The sequence below is a fragment of the Physella acuta genome, unplaced genomic scaffold (assembly GCF_028476545.2).
Source record: "Physella acuta isolate Inbredline_101_S28 unplaced genomic scaffold, ASM2847654v3 ptg000317l, whole genome shotgun sequence".
NCBI lineage: Eukaryota > Metazoa > Mollusca > Gastropoda > Physidae > Physella > Physella acuta.
This window is the reverse complement of record NW_026731836.1, coordinates 374,159-400,571: the sequence shown is the minus strand read 5'-3', so window position 1 is coordinate 400,571 and position 26,413 is coordinate 374,159. Positions and strand designations below refer to the sequence as shown.

Below are 26,413 nucleotides of genomic sequence, written 5' to 3'. Positions count from 1 at the left end.
ATCAATGATATAAGCATATTATAGATATGGACCCCAAAATGAAAGTTAATAATACACGTTTGTTTCAGCATCGACGATTGCATCGCAATACAAGTACACAATTTAGAATGTGAAGTCATAACAGATACAATTTTGCGCTCTTAAAATTAAAATCGTTATAGAGCAATGTTGATATTTAGGCCCAGGCATATTTTTATTTACAAACCAAACAAAAACATTGTTTATTTTGATGGTCACGCCCACATTATAATTATTGACCAACCATTTTCTAGCAGTCCTTTGAGTGCGTAGCTTACAGTGCTAAAGAAAATGGCGGCGTTTCCACCTTTGCCTCAGGTACTAGTACCAAAACATTCATTTCAGATTCATTAATAAATATTTGCGTATACTATTTGTCAACAATAATGTATATAAAGATGCTGCTTTGCTAACAAAATGATTTCAGTTATTTTATTTTGACGCATTTATGTGTGTCGATGGTGTGAAACAGACAAAACTGAGTTCTGTTTTTTCTGTTCTCAGACTCAGTCTTCTCAGTCTCTTCTCACTTTTTTTTCGGAAGACTTCTCTCCCACTTCTTATTTTATTATTTAGTAATATTTAGATTAGGCTATATTTTTTATATTTATTATACTAAATAATTTCTCCATATTCAAGTTACAAGAATTCCTGGGGGAATGTTTATACCAGTGTCTGATAATAGAATAGAATCTTCTTTAAAAAAGCCTGTTTGGCTACTGCTGTTAGGATAGGTTACTGCTGTAGTAGATCTAGATATCTAGATCTAGGTAAAGAGTAAAGACACACATTGCTGGCTAATGTGAATGCTAACCCTGTCCCTAACCCCAACCCTAGTCTTACCATAGGCCTAACCCTAATTAAATTTATAACCATAAAATTAATCAAGATTAAAATACTTAGGCCTAATACTAGCTAGGCCAATGCCGCTGCCGAGAAAATCGGACAAATCGGCTTTTCCCTACCCCTTGCATGTTTAACTCTGTTTTTTGCATGCTTCTGTTGTGTTTATATTAACATGTTATACATCATTCTGTTCGTAATTGAATAACCTTTTTAACTGTATTAGTTTGATTTCTCTATTATTTCAGACGTTGAAGAAATCGCCGATTAAATCGCATTTTTTACCCTCAGCGGCGACGTGCCGATTAGGGGGGAGGCTTTTTCACCTTTTTAAAAGGGGGGTGTTACTTGGAGTCTATAGACTCTGTGAGTTTTCGTACTACAACTGTGAAACTTGGTAGAAGAATAGATTAAATGTACACGTATAACGCTCAGGGTTCTTGGTTAAAATATGTTAAATACTTTCGGAGATATCAGACCGCAAAGTTAAACTAAGTTATTTGAGCTATTTATGGATCGATTTTTTATTTGAACCCTGAGCTGTATTCCTGAAATCTCGACGTTTATTAATATGTATCATATGTCCTATAAGGCCCGATAATAAGGACGTCTATAGACTTTGAAGTGGACCGAAAATATAAACACGACGCGCCGACCGCTGTCTGACTGAACCGCCCTGCTGTGCTTCGAATCGCCGTCTTTAACCTGATGACGCGTTACAAAATTTGTATACACGTATCGAGTTTACGTACTACAACAGTCAAATTTGGCAGACGAATACATTAAATGTAGACGTATAACGCTCAGGGTTCGTGGTCAAAATAAGTTAAATACTTGTGGAGATATCGGACCGCAAAGTTGAACCAAGTTTCCCGGTCTATTACTGGACATATTTTACATTTGAACCCTGAGCTGTATTCCCAAAATCCCGCCGTTTATTTTAATGTATGACATGTATTATAACACCTCGTAATAAAGCTGTCCATACATTTTAAAACCGAACGAAAGTAAAAATTAACGCGTCGGCCGCCGTCCGACTGAATCGTGATCTACACATCGTGTGGCACAGCCGAGTGTGTGGTCACGTGACGCTAGGCGGTTGATCCGATTGGATGATACTATAAACAATGTCTAAAGATAGATACATGTGTTCCCGTGTTTGACTCGACGGCTATTACTACTTTATATTTATAAGCACACAGACATGTTGCATAACTTTGTCTTAACCCATTGAAACGTCAAACAAAAGTTTTGTTAGTATTTACGGCTGAGGACTAATCGTCAAAATTAATCTTCTTTAGAAATTAATCCGAATAGCTTCGGCCCGACCAAACAATGCTGACCGTGATTCGTGAAACGTTTCATTATTGTGTACATTACTTTTTCGTAAAAATGGCTTTAAAAATAAATTAAATTATATCCGGGGCTCTTTTCTACACGTTTTAATACCACCAACAACGTGGGGGTTACTAGCTTGCCAATTCGACCCAAAATGGGGTGGGGTGGATGGGGGTAGCCACTGACCATCCTACACCGTATGTAACACCCATAGCCTCACCCTGCCCCCACTAGTCCGTGACGCGAAAAGCCGACGAGCATCGCTTTTGATGTTGTATAAAACCCGTACGGTACATGGTGGTTTCATACCCCACCTCCCTCCCCCTTCACTTTGTGGAGTTGATGTTACTAACCCTCGGGCATAGATCAGGAAATCTTGCCAGACTTTTGTCTCTGAGATTACATAATATTCATCTGACACGTTCATCGGGTTGGCCGACTAGCCTATCCAGCGGTCGTGTTTACGTAATAGGGCAATAAAATTCGTTGGTCAGAAGACCTGGTTACCCACATGTCTGATTGAACTAAATCTAGGCAAAAGCTGGTGGTGGTACACGTGTCTGTGTATAGCCAATCACGGTAATCTTACACAATTTCTAGAATCTACTAGATCTACACAGTCAAGCACTCAAACACGTGCTTTTTTCTTAAGAAAGTTGTTAATTGTAAAAGGCCCACTGGTAGGCTTACAGAATACATAAACCTACTTACTACTAGCATAAACATTGGGCATAAATATAAATTTATGTTATATATCTATAACTTAACTATACCTTGTGCAAGTTTTTAAAAAAAATATTTTCCTCCAAAGTTTATTTTATTGACATTGTAAAAATGATTAACTTTAATATGGGTAATAATATTACGTAATTACCATAAAGCACACCCTGATTCTGATCAGACACATTTGTAACTAGACTAATTCTATAGCAAAAAGGATTAAGATATTTAAAATAACAAGAAATATAATTATAATGAGATAGGCCTTTATTTTTGGAACAGAGTAGGCCTATAGTATTGCACATAGATTACATAACATCTTTTAAGAAGTTACATAATCACAAATTTACTATAGCATTCTTCTCTTTGTATTGAAAAACTTGTTACTTATATTTTCTTCTAGTAGGCTATTAACTTGAAGTTAACTGACAATGAGCAAAAGTGATTTTAAAACAAATACATGGTATATTTTGAGCAAAGGGTGGGATTACATAACCTTAACATTTGATAGTTATGTAACAATGTTGGACCATTTTAAATCTACCATTAGCTTGAGCATATACAAATGTCATATTTTAGATTAAAACAGCATTACATTTAAAGAATGACTTCTTATCACATTGATTAGTAGATGTTTAAAAAAAAATTGAAAGGGGGGTATTACATAATCTATGAGATTAGTAGGTTGAGTAATCGAAGGACACTTTTTAAAATAGCATCATTGGATTCAGCATACACAAATCTATAAAATGTCTTGAAATTACATCAATTGATAAAGTATTCTGGCTTTTATACCACTTTTAGTGAAAAACGCTTAAAAATTTGGTCCATACCCTACCAGTATTTTTCCTCTTTCAGGGTCTACCCCGGTTGTCTGAAAAAACTGCTGTTTTTTAATGACTAAAAAATTCATAACTTTTTTGTTTATGGTCAGATTTTGAAAATTCAAACTGATCTGTAATCAGATTGACAGCCCCTATCCAAATATGTAACTATTATATTCTTTTACTGAAATTAAATTTTTGCATTGGCCTAGCTACTAATACTACTATCAACCCAACACACCTATTTTTAACTATTTTATTAGGGTTGTCGGCATCCGCCGAGTTCGCGGTAAAAACATGACCCGAAATCGCCCATTACTTTCTGATACCGGACCCACGAGATTTGGTTTTGCATACTAATAAGTTTTTAATTTATGGTAATTAATTAAGTTTAAAAGGTCATTTCCTAAGGTTAATTAAAAAGTAGAGTGGTTGTCCCTTAGTTTTAATGGCATTGCGACCTGATTGCATGCTGTCTCTGCTTTGGTCTTCCCCCTGTATCAAGGTTAGTTTCAAATACGTTGGAATCTCGATTTTTTAAAAGATTCCTCTAGATGAGAGTAGATTACTGATCAGACATATCTTAAGTAATTGGAAATGAAATTTGTTTTTGGATATTTTGACTCCGACATTAGTTATACCCCTCCGAACGTAGTCACTGTATGTAGGTCACGCTGCCACCATTGTTATATTTTTTCATCCCGATCTTCCTGCCTTTAAGTTTGATCAACTAATAACAGCAATCTTATGGCATGTGCAAACAAATCTAATTTTTTATTTCAAAATATATTTACATACCCATCTTTAATTTTTTCAGCTCTAGTTCTAGTTTTCTAGAATATGTTTTTCCTAAAAATCCAATTTTGTCAGACTAGACTCTAGACTGACAAGAGTCAGACCTAGATCTAGGTTACCTGTCTGTTGCTATACACTAACATTGTGCTAACTGTAATTTTAAGTATTCAAGTTCTACTTACCCTTAGATATAGTTATATGCTGAAAATCAGAATCCATACACAATTCACACATAAAAACATTGATCTGATAACTTCATTTCACTTATTACAAAATGGCTTTTATATGGACTCTACTTCACCTGCCCAAAATAACAAGGCAGTTATAAACACATTACAGTGTTCATGTCATTTACTTTAGATTTCTGACTATGGAGTTCTTTCATTCACTGTATTTATATAAAATATTGCTTTAGAAACATTTTCATATTTGCGCAGCAGTTTTATAACAAAATGGCTTAAAGATGGACTCTACTTCACCTGCCCAAAATAATGAGGCAATTATATGCACATAACAGTGTTCATGTCATTTACTTTAGATTTCTGACTATGGAGTTCTTTCATTCACTGTATTTATATAAAATATTGCTTTAGAAACATTTTCATATTTGCGCAGCAGTTTTATAACAAAATGGCTTAAAGATGGACTCTACTTCACCTGCCCAAAATAATGAGGCAATTATATGCACATAACAGTGTTCAAGTCATTTACTTTAGATTTCTAACTTTGTAGTTCTTTCATTTGCTGTATTTATATAAAATATGGCTTTAGAAACATTTTCATATTTGCGCAGCACACAGTTTTTTGGGGTTATGGGAGGAAGCCAGCACAAAAATATAAGTTCTGTATTATTTTTATTAATTTCAACAGCATTTACAAGTTCTATATATCATTCTAGTTAAACTCTGCAAATATGAACAAAATACATCTGCAAGTAAAATAACTATGCTCAATTTATTCAGGTATACCATGACTTGTCACAATTGGCCAATGCAAAAGCAAGGGGATTCCACCCCTCACAAAAAAATTCGCCAAAAAAAAACTATTTGAGCTAGACAGAAAATCTTTTTTGTTTTGTTTTCATATAGTTGAGCTCTACAAGAATATGTAATTTTTATTTTTATATGATGATTAGTGTTTTTTTACCTAAATCCCTAATTTTATGGAAGAATTAAATTATAAAATAATTAAAATTTCTAAAATTAAATAGGCTTAAATCAAATGCTACATTAATAAAACCAGATTTCTAGGCCTACATTTAATAAATTGATAACTAGGCCTATTTTAATATTCATTATTAGGCATATTAGGCCCCTATATCTAGTTGGGCTTATATTATATAGGCCTAGGTCTAGATTTTAGTATAGTTACCTACATAGTACTAGATCTAGTAGTCTTTTTAATTTTTGTATTTGTTTCAGCAGAAATCTTGTTTATCCTTTTGATTTTTTAAGCGAATTGGCAATCAATCAGCTGTTCATTTTATAAATAGCTGAATATTTAATAAGCTGAATGATTGCAAATTCTGATATAGGTCTACTCCTACACAATAATAATATAATAAATATTTAGGCCCTAAATATGAATAGGCCTTATTAAAAAAAATAGGCCAGAGTAATATTTAGAATACACCCTTTGAACAAGCTCCCAGCCTAGCTTTAACCAACCAGCAGGCTTGTTGCATTGAGTGAAATATAAACTCAAAACTATATAAACAATCACTGACATACACATACACTTGATTTAGCTTATAGTATTCCCCTTCTACTAACTAACCAGCAAAACTACTTACACTACATAAGTAAAAGCCCTAAGATTATCATTAAGAAGCTATAACCTAATTTAATCTCTTTATGATTTAGTTTAAGACAAGAATTAAGTTTTAAGTGAGTAATGAAATGAAGTAGACCCCACCTCTCACTAGTTTGGAATGAAGCTTTTGACAATGACTTGTATAATTACACAAATTCCCCAAGTGTTTATTATAAATAGATTAGCTAGTTTCATTTAGATTTTTTATGTAAATGATGATAGTCACAAGTTACTATTGTGTGTATTATACTATTGAAAAGGTAGTACTGTACTAGTAGTTAAAATTAATGAATTAATTGCAAAAAGGACTACAGAAAATGCCAGAATAAGGACTATTGAAGTGCTTCATCCCTATTTAATGAAACTTTTAAAGTTTAAACTTGACACTAACCTATAGTACAGCTTGTTTAGCTGTATTTAATCTACGAAAGCAAAACATATTTTAACTGAGGATGTCAGATATGTTTGCCTTAATAATAATTAGTAACCCCGTCATTTTACATTGTAAATAGATAACTCATTAAAATATTAACTATTAATAACAGTAACTCTGAATCTTTTTTACCAATTACATGCAGATTGTTGGCAAACATGGGGGAATATTTGAAGCGTATTACATGCAGGTATATTTTTTTTTCATCTAATACAAACATTGTATCTTGTTTATATTTTAATACTATGTTTTTTTTTTTTTATTGTTATATGTTATCAATGAATCATTTGTTACCCAGGAAAACAAATTTTTATAATAAATTTAATACTTATAATTTCATTTGTAGTGTATTGTGCTTTGCAAACTTTGAACATTTGTTTTAAATTATGAATTATGGTTGAGCTATGCTTCTATATATTTAAAGAATCATGTATTTATTTATTTATATGATTTTTTTTAAATTAATTATTTTATTTGTCGTTACATATATCCTGTTTTAAAATTCAAATATATTAAATAATAACCTGTAGAAGAATATACTTACTACTGTTTTTTTATTATAATAATACAATTCACATTAATTTTCAAATTAGATACTCTCACAAGTTTTAGCCGCACAACATCTTCAATTTTGTTTTGTTACACTGTTATTTTTAATGATAACTTCTGTGACAATATTAAGGCTGACCCCATGGGCACAGGTAGCATTGGGGCACTGGATGCCGCCAACTTCCTAAAAAGGTCAAAGTTGAGTGACACCATTTTATCACAGGTAGAAACTAACTTCTTTTTAAATGAACCTTTCAAATATGTGATTTTTAAAAATTTAAAAATTATGATTTTAATTACTTATTTCGATTCTCAATTTGTGCGCAATTTGGGGTTAAAAGAGTAAGACAATGTTTGTTCAAGTAATTTCTATTTTAAATAGGTTTGGGACATGTCAGATCCTATGGGTAAAGGCTACTTGGAAAAGACTGGATTCTTTGTTGCACTAAAATTGATTGCTTTGGCACAAAGTAAACAGGAAATGAATATATCCAAACTTCTGGTTGAGACACCACCACCAGACCTGGTATGTGATTTGAAAATTTACACTTGGAACATTGAAAACAATCACATTGCAGTTTTCTCCTTATTACTTTTTGTTAAATTTTATTTTATTAAGAACAAAGTTTGTCTTTTTCAAAATTTAGATTTGTTTGTGTTTGAAATTCCACAGGGTCCTGTTGAGCCAGTAGAACCCTCAGCAGTAATTGCTCTAAATGCCAATATTCCATGGGATATCTCAGTAAGTGCTGATACATTTTTGTAGTCTGGTGATAAGTGTTTTTAGCTTAATGATAGGTGATTATATCATAGTGATAAGTTATTGTAGCTTAGTGATAAGTAATTGTATCCAACATGATTGCTTGACTCTACAGTGTACTGTTATTACAAGCTAATAGTTGTTATATGCAGCACTTGTCCTTTTTATTTTTGTGTCCTTTATCGTAAACTCTTTGTGTTTATCCCACAGGTGTCTGAGAAATCCAAATATGACAAAGTATTTGATAGTCTTATACCTGTAAATAATATGTTAGCAGGGGAAAAAGTCAAACCTGTAAGTGTTGTGTTTAAATCTGAGACTTAACCTCATCCGAGTCTCAGTATTTTAATATCATATCAGTTGTATTGTGTTACTGATCCTACTGTACGGATGTAGAACATAAATAATTTTTATTAATAGGCCTACTAAATTTTAAATATTTTTTCGCTAATATAAGCACTGCATTAAGTGTGATAAGATTTTCAAGTTATCTTCAAAACAATTAGTCACTGTATTGTAAAAATGTTTCTGTTTTCGTACCTGCAGGTGCTGATGAACTCAAAGTTACCTGTAGATATTCTGGGTCGAATATGGGACATGAGTGATATAGACAAAGATGGTTTCCTAGATAGGGATGAGTTTGCAGTGGTTAGTAAAAACAGTCCCAACTCTTTTGTTATTAAGTTAAAATCAATTTTAATTATGGCATGCTTTTGTAATATTGAACTTCATTCCTCATTGTGTCGATATCATAGGCTATTTTCTAAAACTGTTTGATAATTAGTTTCATTTACATCGTGGAAGTGTTTCTAAAAGTTATTTATAATTCAATAATCCTGTTTTAGTGCTAAAGGTCATATTTTTGTACTCTTACTTGTAATAGTAATAATTATTTCTCAATAGAAGAATGAATAATAGACTTCAATAGTAGACATTATAACATTGGTTATAAGTAATAAATTGGTGAATGGGTTTTAATACACTTAACACTGTATGTATGTATGTATTAGACTGATAATTAGGGTTTAGTACAGAAATCTCTTTACAAATATTAGACAGATGAATAGGTTTTAATACAGACATCATTGTTTATAAATACTAAACTAATGAATGGAGTTTTAATTGCAGGCAATGCACCTTGTTTACCAAGCCCGTGAAGGTCAAGAAATTCCAAATTTATTAAGACCAACCCTGGTTCCACCTTCCAAGCGGAAAGGAGCAGGAATAGCTGGAGGAGCCCCTCCACTTCCTGGAGCAGTTCCCGTCTTGCCAGGCATGGGCCCTGTGCCTGTATCTGGTGTGGTTGGGACTATGGGGAGATCAACACCTACTCTTGGGATTTCAGGGGTATGGCTCTTTCTTCTCAGTACTGTTGTATAAACAGACATTGCTAACTTGAAAGTTATGGGTTGAGTTCTATGGCCTGACTCTGTAGGAAGTCCTTGAGCCCAGCCAGTGCTGACCACATTTTTTCCCGTTATGTGCTGAGGTCATTAAAACTGAGGACTACTTCTGATCATGTCTGTGTATAAATATCTATGCCTCAAAAAAGAAAAAGTATTTTATAAACAGAAACTATCAGAGGGGATTAAAGTAGTTAGCAATACTAGCTGTTTATGGAGAAGATATAGCCAGAATTATTGACCAGTATGTTTGGTTGACTTCTTTTGTAGGCTTTTCCTCCATGGGTAGTGACGCCAGCTGAAAAACTAGGCTCTGATACGATTTTCAACAAACTAGACACTGACCATGATGGGTTTGTTAATGGTGCAGAGATACGAGATGTCTTAGCTCAAAGTGGTCTCTCCACTGCAGTCCTTGCTCACATATGGTAAGTGTGCTTTAAGACAAACAGTTGTATTGGGAACTTATCAAGTATTTGTCCTTTTTCCTAGATTGTGTTAGCATAATACTTTGTGTGTGGTGTGTGTCTAATCCTCTCCTTTTTTTCTAAGTCACTATGCTTCCTCTGTGGGGAGGTTATCTTGTCTGATCATGTGTCTGATTGCCCAGAACGCTACAATGCTTGAATGATTGTCTTATGGTTAATTTGTCTGTATTTTGTGTGCCTGTGTGATAGCTTATTACATTTCCTGTGTGATAGCCTATAACCTATTACATTCCCTGTGGAATAGCCTATTACATTCCTTGTGTGGTAGCCTATTACATTCCCTCTGTGGTAGCCTATTACATTCCATGTCTGTGGAATAGCCTATTACATTCCCTGTGTGTAAAAGATTGTCTAAACTTTGTCCATATTTCAGGGGTCTGTGTGATAGCCAGGGTATAGGGAAACTGAATCCAGAACAGTTTGCACTAGCCATGCACCTGATCCAACAGAAGCTTCAGGGTGTAGAGCCACCACCTCAGCTCTCTCCAGAGATGATACCACCTTCGCTGCGTTCCATAGCTGACCCAGGTGCTTTTGGGGTCAGGGTAAGTCATTTGTTTCTTGCAGCGGTCAGAACCTTCTAAGTTACTTGGTTTAGAAAACAAATAAATGGGATTCGGATATTTTTTTAACTCATTCTTCTATAGCAATCAAATATTAATTTAACTTTTGAGACAGACTTAAGATCAACTTATTGCTTGAGTCAAAAAATAATGGCGATAGTTTTATTAGAGTGGGTTCAAATCTAAACTATAGTGACAATAAATTATTCTGTTGTGTGTTTTCTGTAAAACTGCAACCTGATGGTTTCCCTGTGTTTGAGTTCAAATTTCATACTTGAGTCCACTCAGCTATAATGGGTACCTGGCTTAAGTTAGGGACTGTAAAAGCAGCTGGACCTTTCGCTGACCACACTTTTTATGCCATGGTGACAGAAACAGGTGAACTCCACTGCAATTGTCCTGTAGATAATCAGGTTAGAAAGGAGGGTAACAGTGTGTTTGCCACTATTGACACTTATATTTCTAGAGGTGCAAGTTAAAAGGTAGACCCTGTATCACTTTTATCCTCTGTTGCCCTATACGTAATGTCAAATGCTTGTGTGCCCCAGGATGGAACTAATGCTGGTCCATACAGTCACGTAGCTGATTTTTCTGCAATCAAAGAACTAGATTTAATCAGTAAAGAAATCGACGATATTAAAAAGTAAGTAACACAATTACTTCTTGTATTCACTGCTTAGTTTATCCAGAAAAAAGTAGAATATCTATAGCTACTCTCTAACAAAAGATCCAAAAGCCCTGGTTAAGCTAAATTTTGTATCATTGATCATTCGTGTTTAATATATAGCTGTTTTTATTTCATTCACTCTCTGATCTTCAAGACCACTCTGGCAATTTCTTCACTTTATTTTGAGCAGCAATTCATAAAAAGACATTTAGCTCTACCATCCCATAGTCCTGTGGCTTATAGTTTAACCACTTTTAATTCCTTAATTTAAATTGTGATTAGTTTAATTAATCCGTGTTAAGTTTATTAAAATTTCTCTAGAACTTGCCGTCTTTTTTTTTCACTTGCATTTTTCTCCACATTTTAGTGCGTTTGTTATGTTTATATCCAGGTAAGACTGCGTACACAATAAGTTTACATTCATTATTTGATATGTTTGGGAAATATTTGTTTACTTTGATTTTGGAAATATATTTATGCACAATTCAATGAAACAGTTTGCAGTTTTGCCGTTTGGATTTGAATTTTCTGTAAGAAAAAAACATTCTCTCTCAGAATGCTGTTTTAAATATTTGTATTAATGTGGACAAAATGTTTTTAGCATAGTGTTAAAAAGACGTAGGAATGTTGCATTTTGTAACAAACAACACATTGTCCTTATGACAAGGGTCAGCGTGGTCGAGTCGGTAAAAGCTCATGGTTGCTAAACCGAAAAGTCTCGAGTTTAAACCCTCTGGCAGATGAGCTTGTTAGCTGGCGACAGCCACTCTTCTAGGAGAGACAACTCAAAATCAAAAAACTGCTGCCTTGTAGTTTGTTCTTGGTTGGACAAAGACTATGGAAGCAAATCCAAAAAGAAAAGCAGGCTGCAATGGCCTCAATGGCGCATAACCAGTTGACATGTATACTTACTTCTGTTGGAGGGGATCCCTTCCAACACTAAAATTAAGAACGAAGAAGAAGAAGTCCTTATGACTCGATTATATGGATCTTTTAGTATTTACAATCTGTATTATCCTGGTACTTTACAAGTACTACAGAAGTAACTATTGTAAAGGGAATGAGATTGCAGAATGATTTTAATTTAAAAGCATTTGATGGCTTGCAGGGAAAGACTAAAACTAGAGCGGGACAAGGCACAACAGGAGGCCGACATTAAAATTAGACACGGGGAGGTGCAGGTTTTACAGAAGGAATTAGACTCTCTCAATGCCACTTTAGCTCAACTTGATGCTCAGAAGAAAGAAGCTCAAAAACGCTTAGATGAATTGGATGATAAGGTATCATTTATTTCTTGGCGTGTGTTTATTATGATCATAAACTTTAAGCTAATTGGGAAATAAAAGCAAGTTGTTAATTTGTTGGCTTGTGTTTGTTGTCATAAATTTAGGCAAATCAGGAGATAAAAGTGAGTTAGATGCATTGCGCTAAAAGATGAGATTTATTTGCTTATTGTTTTTACAATCATAAACTGTAGTTGTTTTGTTTTTTTTATGGATTGTTAAATTATATTTACAGTAACTAAATTTTCAGATTAAAGACTCCTGTAACATGATGGACTTTTTAAAAATATATACCTTAGAGCTGTGAAAATAGATTTCCCATTGTTGTGCCTAATGAGTAGAGAGGTTTTCTGTTGTTATGACAAATATGTACAGTATAATGTTGAGGTTTTCCATTGTTATTGCAAATATGTACAGTATAATGTTGAGGTTTTCCATTGTTATTGCAAATATGTACAGTATAATGTTGAGGTTTTCCATTGTTATGGCAAATATGTACAGTATAATGTAGGTTGCCTGTTGAGGTTTCCCCGTTGTTATACAAAATGTGTACAGTAAAATGTTGTGTTTCACAGAGGTCAAACCTGGAGCGAAGTGTCCTAGAACTGAGAGAGAAATCCAGCAGGGAAAACATGGAGGTCAGTGAGACTATACACATATTTTATCTTGTACACTTGTCATGGTCCCAGTCATGCACATTCATCTTGATCAGCAGTAGGAGTTTACATGAGCTATGATACATCTGTTAGATGAACTATGGTTCATCTGTATGTTTCAGTTTTAAATTATTTGTGAGTTAAAGAACTGATAGATTGTGTTGGTATGTTTTGTATTATACTTGAAACTGCAATTATATCTCTAATGGGAAGTGTGCAAATTTATAACTTCTAAAGTAAAAATTTCTTTTTTACTCATTAATAAGTATTTCCTTTAGAGTTAATTCTTTGATTAATTTTTTTTTAAACCATGAATAGACGTTATTAATATATGTATAACAGATTATTGAGTGATTAATTTGAATTAGAAACTTGGTTTGTAGGTTTTAATAATAGACTTTTCAAGTTCGGTGTTACTGTTTTGAGGAAATGTTCTAATGAAAAATTTCATGACAAATAGCCAGGTGGGGAGACAAAAGAAGGGGCAGCATCAGTAGGTATTGAAGAAGGGGACACAACCATAGCTCCTAGTGAAGAGCTAACTCCAGTAAGTTTTTTAGGGGGAAGGAAATGTCCGTACAAAATCACCATTGTACTAGATAAATGGAGCCTCCATCTAGAGATAGAAATGAACTTTGGTAGCAATAATGTGGATATAAATAGAAATTTTGAAATTGTACTAGATAAATGGAGCCTCCATCTAGAGATAGAAATGAACTTTGGTAGCAATAATGTGGATATAAATAGAAATTTTGATAGCTCTTTATGTTATGGTCGGATGTTGTTTAGAGAAGTTTTCCTTCAATGTTAAATATTGAACTACATTGTGACAGTAGATAGATTAGTATTGTTTTTATTGTCATAGGCGTTTTTTTTTGTTTTTTTTTATAAGTTTTGTTTTTAATTGCTATGTAAAGATGGTCAACTTTAGAATGTTTGATTGAGTAGTTAGATGACTGAAACTCTTATTTTGGAATGCACATTTTTATTTGTCAGTCTTCTCAAAACTTTTGTTCTGGGGTTGTTTTTACTTTATTTTAATTATTATGACACTATTTCCACACATAGAGTGTTGTCATTTGTTATTGGATTAGCTAGTTTTTTGTCACCTTAAAACATAGCCTACACGTTGGTCACTAAAAAAATGTTTGGGTCAGGTTTTGGAGACAGAATAAATCTTATTTTAACAACAGCCCTCATGTTTACTGGCATTGTTAAAGGGAAGGTTAATTCCACACAGTGCAGCTTTTCTGCTTGTATACATTTATAAAGATATGTGTTCATATATATATATATATATATATATATATATATATATATATAATTACTTAAATAAAAGCTGCAAAATCAAGTGTTCTAAATATGTTCATATTTTTATTTATTCAACTGCACAACTCCTGTCCACCATTACCTTTCCAATCAATTACCCAAAACTTTCACTGTATCAAACTTAGTGCAAATATAGTATCTTTTCCGCAAAATACAATATGATGGGTAAGTGTGGTGAGTATATGAAGCTAATCCATAAGAAGCTAATCTATAAAATTTGCTGTAAGGTCTAAATAGAAATCTAGATATTAAAGACCTGATTTAGGGTTCTAATTTTTTAAAACTAAAATTCTAAATTTCTATAAAAACTACACTTGATAGTTTTTCACTAAAAAAAAACAATCCAGTTAAGTTAAAGCATAACTCTGCCAAGTTTTGTAAGTACTTTGTCTTTTGGCTTGTCTATTTTAAAAGTTACGATTATTAAAGTCTAAAACCATTTATTGACATCTAAATACATCACTTCCATCACATGCTGAGATTTTACCTGCCTGTTGTTGTTTTCTGGCTAAACACCTCCACCCTCCATCATCTCCCCCAAATTTACAGGTGAACAAATTGAAATCCCAGCTGCATAATAGAGAGCAGATTATAAAGGTAAAAGTGATAGATTGCTCAGGTCCAGTGCTGGACTAGAAGCCACCTTGCTTGTCTTTTACTGGTGGTGGTTCTCTGCTCATGTTGCATTGTCTCCATATTTCTGACAAATAAATATTTTTTAATCTTGTTACTAACTTTTTATATTGAATTATTTTTTGTATGTTGGAAAATTCTACAGTGCTGAGAATTTTTTTTTTAACTCTAAGCTAATATAAGTTGTGTGGGTCTCCTTAGGTTTAATTAAACACCTTGAATATTTAAGATCAAATTTACTTATACTCTTTCTTGTGAATTATAAAAAAAAAAATCTTTTTGTTAAAGAGTATGTCAATTTTAACCTCAATTTTGTTTGAACTATCAATTTAATTTGTATACTTTTATAACAGTAAAATAAATTACACAATGATAAGGATTTTATTTATTTATTTCAGTAACAACTTTGATTTTATAGAAATAAGAAAATAAAGGAAAGATTCAATTGGTCTCATATAATTGAAATTTAACAATTAATATGCTTGCCAGATAAAATATATACAACTGCCATAATATAATTTGCCAAATCGGACAGTGCATCCATGGAATGCTTGTCTTCAAATGGTTGACAAAAAAACAAGTGCATGCAGCCCATTTTTTCTTGCTCACTGATCCTGCTTGATTTATTTGCTAACATAGCTTTTGTATGTTCTAATTTTTTAATGCATTGAATTTGTATTCTTTATTTTTATTCTCCTATTTTGCTTGAATAGGATATTTTATCTATGACTTTTTACTAATCCTGCTCTATATAGTAAGAATGTTAGACTAACAGGTCTTATACAATTATTTGCATCAATACTTTTAATTTTGATAAAAAGTAAAACTTTCACCATAGGTAAAGCATTCATTTACATCACTTCACAAGCTTGATAATATTTTGCATAATCTTTTGACTTCAGATTATTTTTTCAGATAATTGAATCCTAAATTGGTTTCTTTTTTGTAAAGGAATATTTATGTTTTTAAAATCTTAAATATAATTTATTTTAACAGTGCCAAAAATTAATTTAACAATATCTGAACATATACATAATTATTCATTGATTTTTAACTTAAATATTATTATATTAATATTACTTATAACTTATGATACTGAATATTTAATGCAAATTATGCATTGTTTATTAAAACTGGCTCTCATTATCTACAGGATCAGGAAAAAGAACTGGAAAAGCTTAGAGCAGAACTTATCCAACTTAGAGATGAAGAATCCAAACTAGAACAAACAGTGGATTCAAGCAGACAGCAGTTAGACCTTTTGGCTAAATCACAGAATGACATCAATGAGGAAATCTCATTGGTCAGTTCACTAGTGAAAATTAATGTAACAGATGCGCGTGTTGCTCTATTTTATGTGATCGTTATTTTAAGTTGTGTTTTGATCTATTTTATGTGATTGTAATTTTAAGTTGTGTGTTGATGTATTTTATGTGATTGTAATTTTAATTTTAGTTGTGTGTTCATCTGTTTTATGTTATTGCAATTGTAATATACACTTGCCATAAACATCAGATTGTTGCTTGTGTTGTTTCCCCAGACACGAAGACGTTTGCAACAACTTATGGACCAATACAAAGGTGTTGATATTTCTTCAGTCAATTTTATGAACCAAAATGGTGAAAATGCCAACAACATTGACGCTGCTAGTAGTCGAGCAACAGTAAGTTGATTTTTTTTTTTTTTCATTTTTTTTTATACTTAATTTTGTTAAACAAATCATGTTATTTTTAATAGTACTTGGTCAATTATTATTTTTTGGCAGTTTTACAATATATTCATATTATTGTCTACCTGGTACAAAGTAAACAAAATATGTATCTGCAAGAGGATTTTACTCAATGCTAATTGCTAAAATATTTGGAATGCCAGTCCAATGTAAATTTGATCTCTTCGACAGATGGGTAGCCCTGTCAGTACTATTAGTAATTTTAGTGTTGGCTCTACCTTAGATGACTTTAAAGATGACCCCTTTAAAGGTCGTGACCCTTTTGGTGGAGGTGGGGCTGGGCCAGATAGCCAAGATGACCCTTTCCAGAATGATGACCCTTTCAGAGATAGTAAGTTCTGCCAATATTGGACCTGTCTTATTTCATCAGTAGTTTATGCTTCCTGTTGTTTTGAAGGCATTCTCTTGTAATGAAGTTTCCTTAGTTTAATGGCCTCTGCTTCATCATAGCTTATTCTTTTGTCAGGTGATCCCTTCAAAGCTGCTGATCCTTTTGGAGCTGAAGATCCTTTCAAAGATGCTTTTGGATCTACAAATACAAATAAAGTAACATTCTAATAACTTAATTGAATTCTTCAATTTTAAATTAAATGTTAATTTTTTTGTAAATCACATTTTGTCCACGTTGTTTAGTTCTGATTTATATGGCTAAAACCACTTATGTTTTAGCTTATGAATTAACATAAATTTTTATTTAAGTGCTCAGTCAAGTGAGTTATATTTAATTATATCCTGGAGTTTAAAGACAAAAAACATATCTTTCGATAATTTTTGTAGAACATTTTATCAACAGTAAAATTAATATAAGAACTCCAAATTTCAATAATTCATCCATTTTCCTGATTTGAAATAATCTATGCTAAAATAATATGTTGGTGTGAAACTCATCAATTCAGGTGGATCCTTTTGGCACAACGGCAGATCCATTCACTAATGCCTCTGGTGCATCATCAGGAAAAAAGCCAGTCAGTGACAGTTTTGATGCCTTTGGTTTATCCTGGGGCTCAAATGTAAATAGTCCAGCTAAGTCTAGTCAGGTGAGTGATTGATTTTTATTTTTACCAGCAGGTATTTTATTTTTTTATCTTAGCATTTTGGTGGTGGTTGACAGTGCATTCTACATCTTAGGTCAAGTTTTTCAAAGTTGTTCATAGTAAGAAACTATTTTTAAAATGTGTTCTTCACTGTCCTTATTTTTATTAAGCTGGAGGATGATGTCTTTGTAAGTAAATAGAATTCTTGCTTGTAGTAGTGGTCAAACTCAGCATCTCTGCCGTAGAAGGCTTCTGTTTCCATACACTGTCTTTTAAAAATGCTTATCCCAGATATTTGTATGGCATTTGTTTTTAAATTGGGAAATTTGAAACGTTCAAATATGTTAGGCTATGGTTCTTAAATTGGGAACTTTGAAACGTTGAGTTTAAATATGTGTTGGGCTATGGTTTTTGAATTGGGAAATTTATTGATACTAAAATGTGTGTGCTGAGGAGGATCACTACTCAATGTAAGAAAAAAATCAGGGTTAGATGTGCAGTATCACGGTTTTTGCCTACATTTTTATTTTGTTCTCTCATCCTATTGATTTCACGCTTAGTTTTTTTTTTTTGCTGTGGAATACATTATTTATAGAAAAAACTTTTCACCAAACCATCTGTCATTTGTCACCCTATTATTTCATAGCATTTCTTTTTGTTGATTAGATTTCCAACAGCTTCGGTGCAGATCCTTTTGGTGACTCATCTAAGCCGAGCACGTCTTCCAAAAATAAAAAACCACCCCCACCCCGACCGGCCCCACCAAAGTCAAAAAGTCCACTTCCTTTTGGGTCATCTTTATCTGCTTCCCCCAAGCCCAAAGTGGAACCGTTTGGTGGTTTTGGCTCTGATCCCTTTGGAGGTAGTGACCCTTTCGGTAGCGCGGTTACAAATCAACCTGATGGAAATAGCACAGATCTCTTTGCAAACTTTGCTGACTTTAGCCCTGGGAAGGTAGGATGATTTCAGCCTGACTACGTGTTGTTTTGCTTCTAATTGTTACAGAATGCTTTGTAGTTACCTTTGAGCTTTAACTTGTATTAGAGCAGAATTAATTGTTTTTTTTTTCTGTTATATAAACTTTCTGCTTGATATTTATTTGTGAAACTGTTGCGCCACTACTCAACTAAAAGTCATACCTAATTCATGCTTGAGTATTCTTTCTTTTTTTATACTGAATAACAAAAGAACCAGCCATTATTTACAACCTCAATGCAATCACATTTTGAACAAAGTATTTTAGTATAGAATTGTTATTGATGATGGAAGGTGTAAACTTCAACAACTTCTACCAGCACTTGCGGTTCCTACATTAGATTTTTGGCTTGGTTTTTTGTTTTTATTTCTTATAAATCAATTATTCTTTTTGAGGTTTTAAATATATTTATGTGGTTGTTTTATAAATTCTATGAACCTTTAAATGGCATCCAACTTATTATTAAATTATTAAATACTATTCAATGTACAAAGTAAAATGTAATATACTTGTCATCCAGAACACATGACAATTGAAATAATGACTTTAGTTGTGTAGGTGCATTTTGTATCTATGCTTACAGCTTTGTGTTTTAGTTTTTTAACAAACTTTTTAATGTTTAACATTAAGCCTAGTTTTAAATGTGTTTGTGTGTTCAATGTGAAAGTTAATTTCTTCAACTTGTATGCAGTTTTTGCTACTTAACCCTTTAACAGCCATTAGCCTAAACAAAAATTTTAATCTACCTAAACGTAATGAAAAATTCAGTTAATTTGTACTGTAAATATTACAAATTCACTACAACAAATATTGTAATATATCCTACTAATTAAGATTTTTTTTTTTAGTAAATGAACATTCTACATATTTTTGACAACATCTTGTATATTAACATTCATATCTTTTTGATCACTTATCTCTAAGTGGTGACACCATTGGTTGTTGATTGGTAAAAACATATCCAGTATGTTATGCGATGATCTAATGCCTGTTTATTTTGGTTTGTGAGACTGAAATAACTAAATTAGAGGATGTCAGTGCAATTAAAAACTATAATAATCTTTTACCATGAAAGAAAATCTAATAACATATCCACATCTACGTGTTTTTTAACGTTATGCCCTGCTTAATTATACTTAAAATGTCAGATTATTTTTAAAATGAGTTTAAAATTTTTAATTTTTTCGGTAGTCGACTGAAAAATGTTTACTTCTTTTATTACCATTGATTAGCAACTACATGTTTGTAACTTAAACCATATTTTTCAAGCATCTTTCTTCACATATTTATAGACAAAATATTCTTTATCAGAGTTTTAAATTAAACTAAACACCCTATAACAACTTTTTAAAATGAAATTTAAAAAAAACAAAAACTAAAAGCTTATATAAATATCCCCTTGTCAACCTTATAAAGCAGATTTTAAGACTTTTTTGTTTAACAATTCTGTGTTGTTAGTTTATTTCTGTTTAGTCTAGAATTTCTTTTTTTTTATTAAGGATCCTATTGATGTTACCTCCCATGTCAAATACTCTATTGTTGTGATTTTTTTTATGCATCTAATGTATAAAATCTGTAATAAATTTTTTCTTTTTTCAAACTCTTCTAGTCTTCACCTGCTTGTTTGTGAATGAAAGTAAAAGCTTTGTAGTGGTTGTTTTCTGTTCCAGTTCAGATATTTCGCAGATTCTATCAAACTACCTTTTTATTTCTGTGATCATTCATTTATTCTTGCTTCTAGTTATTTATTTTTTTCCCAATTGGTGCCTAGATTCCTTTTATCTTCCTGCTTGCATATGCGTTCCTCACCCCTATTTAATAATATATCTCACTGAAAAAGTTTTGTTTCCTGGGTGTGCTGCCATAAACCTTGCAATAACTGACGGAGACAATTTTCAGCTTAACCACCATTGCAGCAAAAAGAAAATTACTTTTTTAATGTTTTTTTCTTTTTTAAATTAACTTATTCTTGTCATGTTTAACTGTGAAATACTCCATTTTGTTCGTGTGAGAAAATAAGAAAGATGTTGTGATACTGCTTGTTATTTAAAAGTATTTAACCATAACCGTTAATTGAAAAAGCAAACTTTAATGTAACTTAATTTAACCAAAAAATATACGTAATTAAAAAGCATTTTTAATAGAAATTAGTTAATATTTTCATCAAGCTCTGTTTATATATTTACTCAATACGCAATTTTATATAACGATTTGTTTAAATGGAAGTAATACAACATTACACAGAAATTATACAACATGAATAATATTTGTAAGAATAATCAATTAATGAAATAATAGTAAAAAAAAAAAGAAAAAAATATTAAAGAAATTGGTTTTTTTTTTCATTTCTCTTAAAAATCAAATTTTTCACATTTTACTTTCTATTCACATAAATTCTCACTTGCAAAAGCTCATATTTCACACCTTAACCTTGCCTAAGCTTTGCTTGTATTTTTATTCTCATTCAATGCTTTGCTTTACGGCAGTTTGAAGACTCAGCAGCCACATCGTGGACCCAGTGAAGCCCGCCCCAGCAACAGACCAGCCTCACTGTTTCTGCGTTCATTATCTCCTCTTGATACTTACACCAACCTGTATTTTTCACGGCTTAGTTTTTTTTTTTTTTTTCTAAAGCTCAGAACCAAGTGCATGATGGAACATTGAGCAAACTTAATGTACGATTTCTGTGATACACAATTTATAATAAGTGATATAGCTTTTTTTTTCTATCTGATTCATGTTTTTTTTTAGAACTTAGGATGAATCAATGTAACTTTGAATCCGAAATGTCATCCTTTACATGCACTGATTTTTTTATTTTTTTTTACTGATAACTTGTGTGTGAGGCTGCCAAATCTCCATCTTGCAGGATAATCTCATTGTAACTATCATTCTGCATCTACTACAATTGTATAGCTTTACTAACCCATTTAAACTCTGCTGTAATAACTATTCATTTTTTTGCATGTGTGTTTTCTTCATCTAACGTCCGCCACAATACTCTTTGTTGATGTAATAGCTCTAGGGGTGTGTAGGCTAGATTGTGTAGTGATAATTACTTGCTCTATACAGTTGTGTAACTAGGATTTTGTGGGTTAGTTTATCTACTGCTAAATACTGCTCAATTTCACTGGGCATTTAGTTGGTAGATAGGAAAGTTTTTCTAGCCATTTTAAAAATATTTAAACAATAAACCAAGATACAGAACTTTAATGAATTAAATTTAACCATATCATTGTAGATTACCCCCTAATTTAATGCTAATTAACGAATGTGAAATATTAACAGCTTATTGACTCCATGTTCATATTTTTATGCCATATTTTTTTATTCTCATGACATGGTAGTTTTTGTTTAAATTTAATATTAAGTGGGAGGGGCATTCTTTTCAAGCTCTGCAGGGTGGTGTTTTAAGTGGTGTGTGATTTGCTGATGACACAACCTCCAATCTTTGTGAGTTGATGACCTGCCCTTTCTTGAATGTGTGTGTGTTGAATTTGACATCTCCTCTGCTTCGTGCTTTGATGACTGCCTCATGCTTTAATGTGTGATTGAGTTGAATTTGACACCACCTTAGCTGTGTATGTTGATGATGTGTGTTTGAGTTGAATATGACAACAGCACCGCAGTGTGTGTTGCTGTGTGTTTGAGTTGAATATGACACCAGCTCTGCTGTGTGCATTAATGATGTGTGATTGAGTTGAATTTGACACCACCTTCGCTGTGTATGTTGATGACCCTGCATGACTTAACAATGTGTTGTTGTTTCCAGTTCTCTAGTCTAGATGAAGATGTCGCGTGGGGTGGTGGAGGTCCCTCTACCATCACTGTTAAGAATTCCACCCGCAATGGACCGGTCCCAGCAAAGAGAAATTTAGTATTAAACAACAATGCCAAAGAAGAAACAGAGGCGTAAACCTATTCATAGAGCGCTAATTTAGTGAACATTATATTTATTTCAGTTAGAATTTATGAGAGGAAGTTTATTGTGAAATATTTAAATGAGATGAAATGTATATTGTACCAGTGGTTTTATGGTTAAGGGGCTACTTTCAAAGTTTGTTAGAATCTTTTTTTAATACTCAGGTGTGCTAGACATCCAGCCATTTTTTTTATCACACTTATATAAAAAAAAATACCTTAAATTGTATGAGGTGGGAAGGGTTTTCCTTGTACAACGTACAAAGCAATATTGTCTGACCATACTGCTATTACTCTTGCAACCAGCAAACAACCCTTGCAAATATTTTGACAAATGTAATGATATTACAATTTTAAAATGTAGTTTTAAAATGTTCTTAAGTTATTCGCTCCAATCAAAAACAAAATGATTCAGCTTTGAAGTTTAGACTTTGTCTAATTTCTAATAACTCTACTTACGATGCGACACTACAAAGGTACAGTGGTTCAGATTGTAACAGTTAACTATCGGTACGTAATATTCATTTCATGCTTACTAACTCAATTATCTACAAATTATTTTCCTTTTCTCAATATCTATCACAGCCATATAGCCCAAATTAACTGAAAAATAGCAGCTAAATATTCTGTTAGTATCTATCCACTGTCATATAGCCCTCATTAACAAACAAATGTCTACCAAATATTCTGCTATTTTTAGTATCCCATTCATACAGTATATTTACTTAAACATTCTATTCCTCTTAATATCTAGATCACAAACACAAATGCTAACTAATTTATTCAACCAATTGCACAAAATGTTACTATCCCACCAGTAACTGAAGCATTTGGTGTATGTAAACACTGCTAATATACTTGCAGTGACCGCCATTATTGTGCGTGTGAATGAAGTAGCATTTTCATTAGGTTAATGTTGTGGCCTTTTGTTTTCATGATACTATGCAAGAATGAGTATTGTAATTTTTGCAACGAGGCTTGTGTTGCATGGAGCTCTGTGGTCGAGAAATGAAATACCAACACCGTTTGTTAGACTCTGTGGTGAATAATTTTATGTCAGTTGCAACGAATTTCAGCTGAATTTTTCCCAGAAGGATTTAAAGTTATAAGTGATGGATTAGACAACAATCAGATTGATGTCAATGAATATTTTTTACATGTTTAATAATATCAGTTCTGTGTTCAAAAGTAATGCAATAAGATTAGGGCTTTTATATGAGTTGAATTGTTAAGTGACTTGTGTATTTAGTGAACTAGTGTGTCTTGTATGCCGATAAGGAATTAACAATGTCGCAGCCTGCTGTATTTAGTCAGGACGGAATTCTTTTTTTTTAAATATTTATCTTGGTATGAAATAAAATCACATGGATCCATGAACTAATGTATTTTATATTAAAAACAACATAAACCTGTATTATTATTTTTTTTTGCTTATAATTATGTTACAAAAAGATTAACATTTCACTGTTTAACTTATTGTTGCTGTTTGTTTCAATAGTAAAAAAAGAAATATATATCCAGGAAATGTTCATTTCACTTTTGCTATGTAGAACTTATTTTAGTTAATCTATTTGCATTTGTGGATAACATGGTATTTTTTTTTTTTTTTTATGAATGGAATCCATTATATGTATTAATGTCAGAAGAAATTTCTCGATCCAAATGTTTCCCAATGTGTAATGCATTGTTTTTGTATTGTCCTGACAGCATGTGTGAGTCAATGTATTTAAACTGCAACACTCCATGACATGGAATCTATTGAAAAAATGGCTGCTCTTGTGTGAAGTATTTATTACATACCCCCCAAAACATGTCATTGTTTTTGTTTGTCTTTATAGGCATGATAGTTGCTAGAATTGAAGGTTGTTTTTTAGATCAACCTAGATCTCAATGTCTGTTAGTGTAGATGTACTTAAACATTGAACCCTGGTGTGAGGATTTCTAAATTTAGCTTTGTGTTTTAGCTTTCTGCCTGGTCAGCTATGGATGATTTAGGTTCCATATGGCATTGTGTATTCCTCCTACAATTTGTTGACTTTCACAATTGTGTTGACATTTTTTCATGTTACTGTTTTTATTCATTTTTTTTTATTTTTTTAATCTACCCAGCTTTGATTAGCACTCCATGTTATGCTCAGTTTAAATAATTGTATTTAACTTTAATAATATTAAAACTGTTTGATCAGAGAAAAAATAATTGGAAAAATAGTGTATGTCTGTAGTTTTTCTTAGTTCTAACTGTTTAGAGAATTAATTAAAGATTGGGGAGGGGGTGAAAGTTGTGTTAAATTACATCCTTGTACATATCAAATTAGGGATAGGTGTCAAGTCAGCTGTTAGATTTTAAATTCAGATTCAATTTACTTCGCCATACAACTAAACATAGTATGGTATGGTTGGGTGATAGAGCCCTTGACTACTAGCCTAAAAGTCTCTGGCTTGGATCTTGGACTCTGAGCCCACCCAGCTCTAACAGGTACCTGACTCACATAATGGAAAGTAAAGGCAATTGAACATAGTGCTGACCACACCATCTGATCATTTTATGCCATGATCAAGAAAATTATAGAACTAGACATAGATATGTGAGGTCAAGTAGACGAGACAGGTTTAAATATATCAATCAAAAGATAAAGATAGTTATTTAATGATAACTTATCAGACTTGGTCTAACTATGTCAGTATGTTTGCTTGTGTTTAAAAACACATAAGTGTGCCCTTTATTTCATTGATAGAGAGGTTATTTGCTCTGATAAAATAAATTAAACCAGCAATGGTGTAATTAAAATGGTGTTACTAAGCTTGTGTTATCTTTATCATTAAAGGGAAACAACTGCATTTTTAAGTAAGCCAATTCTGATTTAGGTCAAAAGTTTGTCTACTGTTTTAAGTCTAGCTTATTACAGTCTAGCTTAAGTTTTGCAAAGTATTTTATTAATCCTTGTTTCCTTACCCCTCAACTATGTTGCAAAAATATTCCATATCATCATTCCCTTCTGCCAAAGTGCATTTTATATAAACCATTTGTTGACATGCTTTGTTTCAATTAGCATTCATTGAGTCAAAAAGTTTGTAGAGAAATATCATCCCATTTCATGTAAGATCCAGATTTTTATACATCCCTTTCTTCTGTTGTGTGAAATCATGTTTAGAATTTAAAATTACCAAGCTTATTTTCTTACTTGGTGAATGTTTTTTCTGCTTTTGAGTTGTTTTTTATCAGAAAAGTGTTTTAATTTATCATGCAGGCAATTTAAGCAATTTTATATGAAACTACATACAATCAGTTTTACATCCATTTATTAAAAATGTTCTGACTTTGAATTAGTAAACAACTTGGCATTATGAATCAATCTTTGTGGCACAAAGCAAAACATAAAAAACAGCCTTAATTTGTTTACTTATTTTAGATAGAAATCACATTTTTGAGACGAACTAGTCAGTTTATTCTATTCTTGTTTCATAGACTGGCATTTTGATTGTTTCAAAATGTGTCTAAAAGGCATTCTTAAGTATGTAAAGCTGCATGTGATGACCTGTTATTAGGAAAATAAATCTTGTTCTATGAGGATCGGCACTACTCAAATAGTTGCACCATTTTTAATGTCTACTATAATAAAGTGGTGGGTGGGTGTAAGT

General features: G+C 32.3%; 1 protein-coding gene across 5 annotated transcripts; it reads left to right on the top strand.

Moving 5' to 3' along the window:
* Positions 1-281: 281 nt before the first annotated feature.
* Positions 282-25,574, top strand: LOC131940434 (epidermal growth factor receptor substrate 15-like 1). 5 transcript variants are annotated; one of them, XM_059299057.1, is made up of 22 exons: positions 282-336; positions 6,929-6,973; positions 7,466-7,555; positions 7,715-7,858; positions 8,006-8,074; positions 8,303-8,386; positions 8,639-8,740; positions 9,221-9,439; positions 9,766-9,923; positions 10,357-10,528; positions 11,095-11,189; positions 11,581-11,604; positions 12,322-12,493; positions 13,072-13,134; positions 15,031-15,078; positions 16,268-16,417; positions 16,655-16,777; positions 17,015-17,174; positions 17,310-17,389; positions 17,740-17,880; positions 18,544-18,831; positions 22,626-25,574. In XM_059299057.1, exons 1-22 carry the CDS (start codon positions 310-312, stop codon positions 22,767-22,769), a joined length of 2,598 nt encoding a protein of 865 aa, XP_059155040.1. In that variant the 5' UTR covers positions 282-309; the 3' UTR covers positions 22,770-25,574. The 5 variants fall into 5 exon arrangements, with proteins under 5 accessions (XP_059155040.1, XP_059155043.1, XP_059155044.1 ...); XM_059299060.1 differs by having other exon boundaries at positions 21,340-22,757; XM_059299061.1 differs by lacking the exon at positions 18,544-18,831 and adding an exon at positions 18,048-18,065 and having other exon boundaries at positions 21,340-22,757.
* The last annotated feature ends 839 nt before the right edge of the window (positions 25,575-26,413 follow it).

What these genes read in the sequence shown, in the direction of transcription:
- LOC131940434 (XM_059299057.1), top strand. Translation starts at nt 310, where the DNA reads ATGGCGGCGTTTCCACCTTTGCCTCAG. An exon ending in GTGACACCATTTTATCACAG is followed by an intron (nt 7,556 to 7,714) that starts GTAGAAACTAAC and finishes TATTTTAAATAG; the next exon opens with GTTTGGGACATGTCAGATCC. An exon ending in TGATGACCCTTTCAGAGATA is followed by an intron (nt 17,175 to 17,309) that starts GTAAGTTCTGCC and finishes TTCTTTTGTCAG; the next exon opens with GTGATCCCTTCAAAGCTGCT.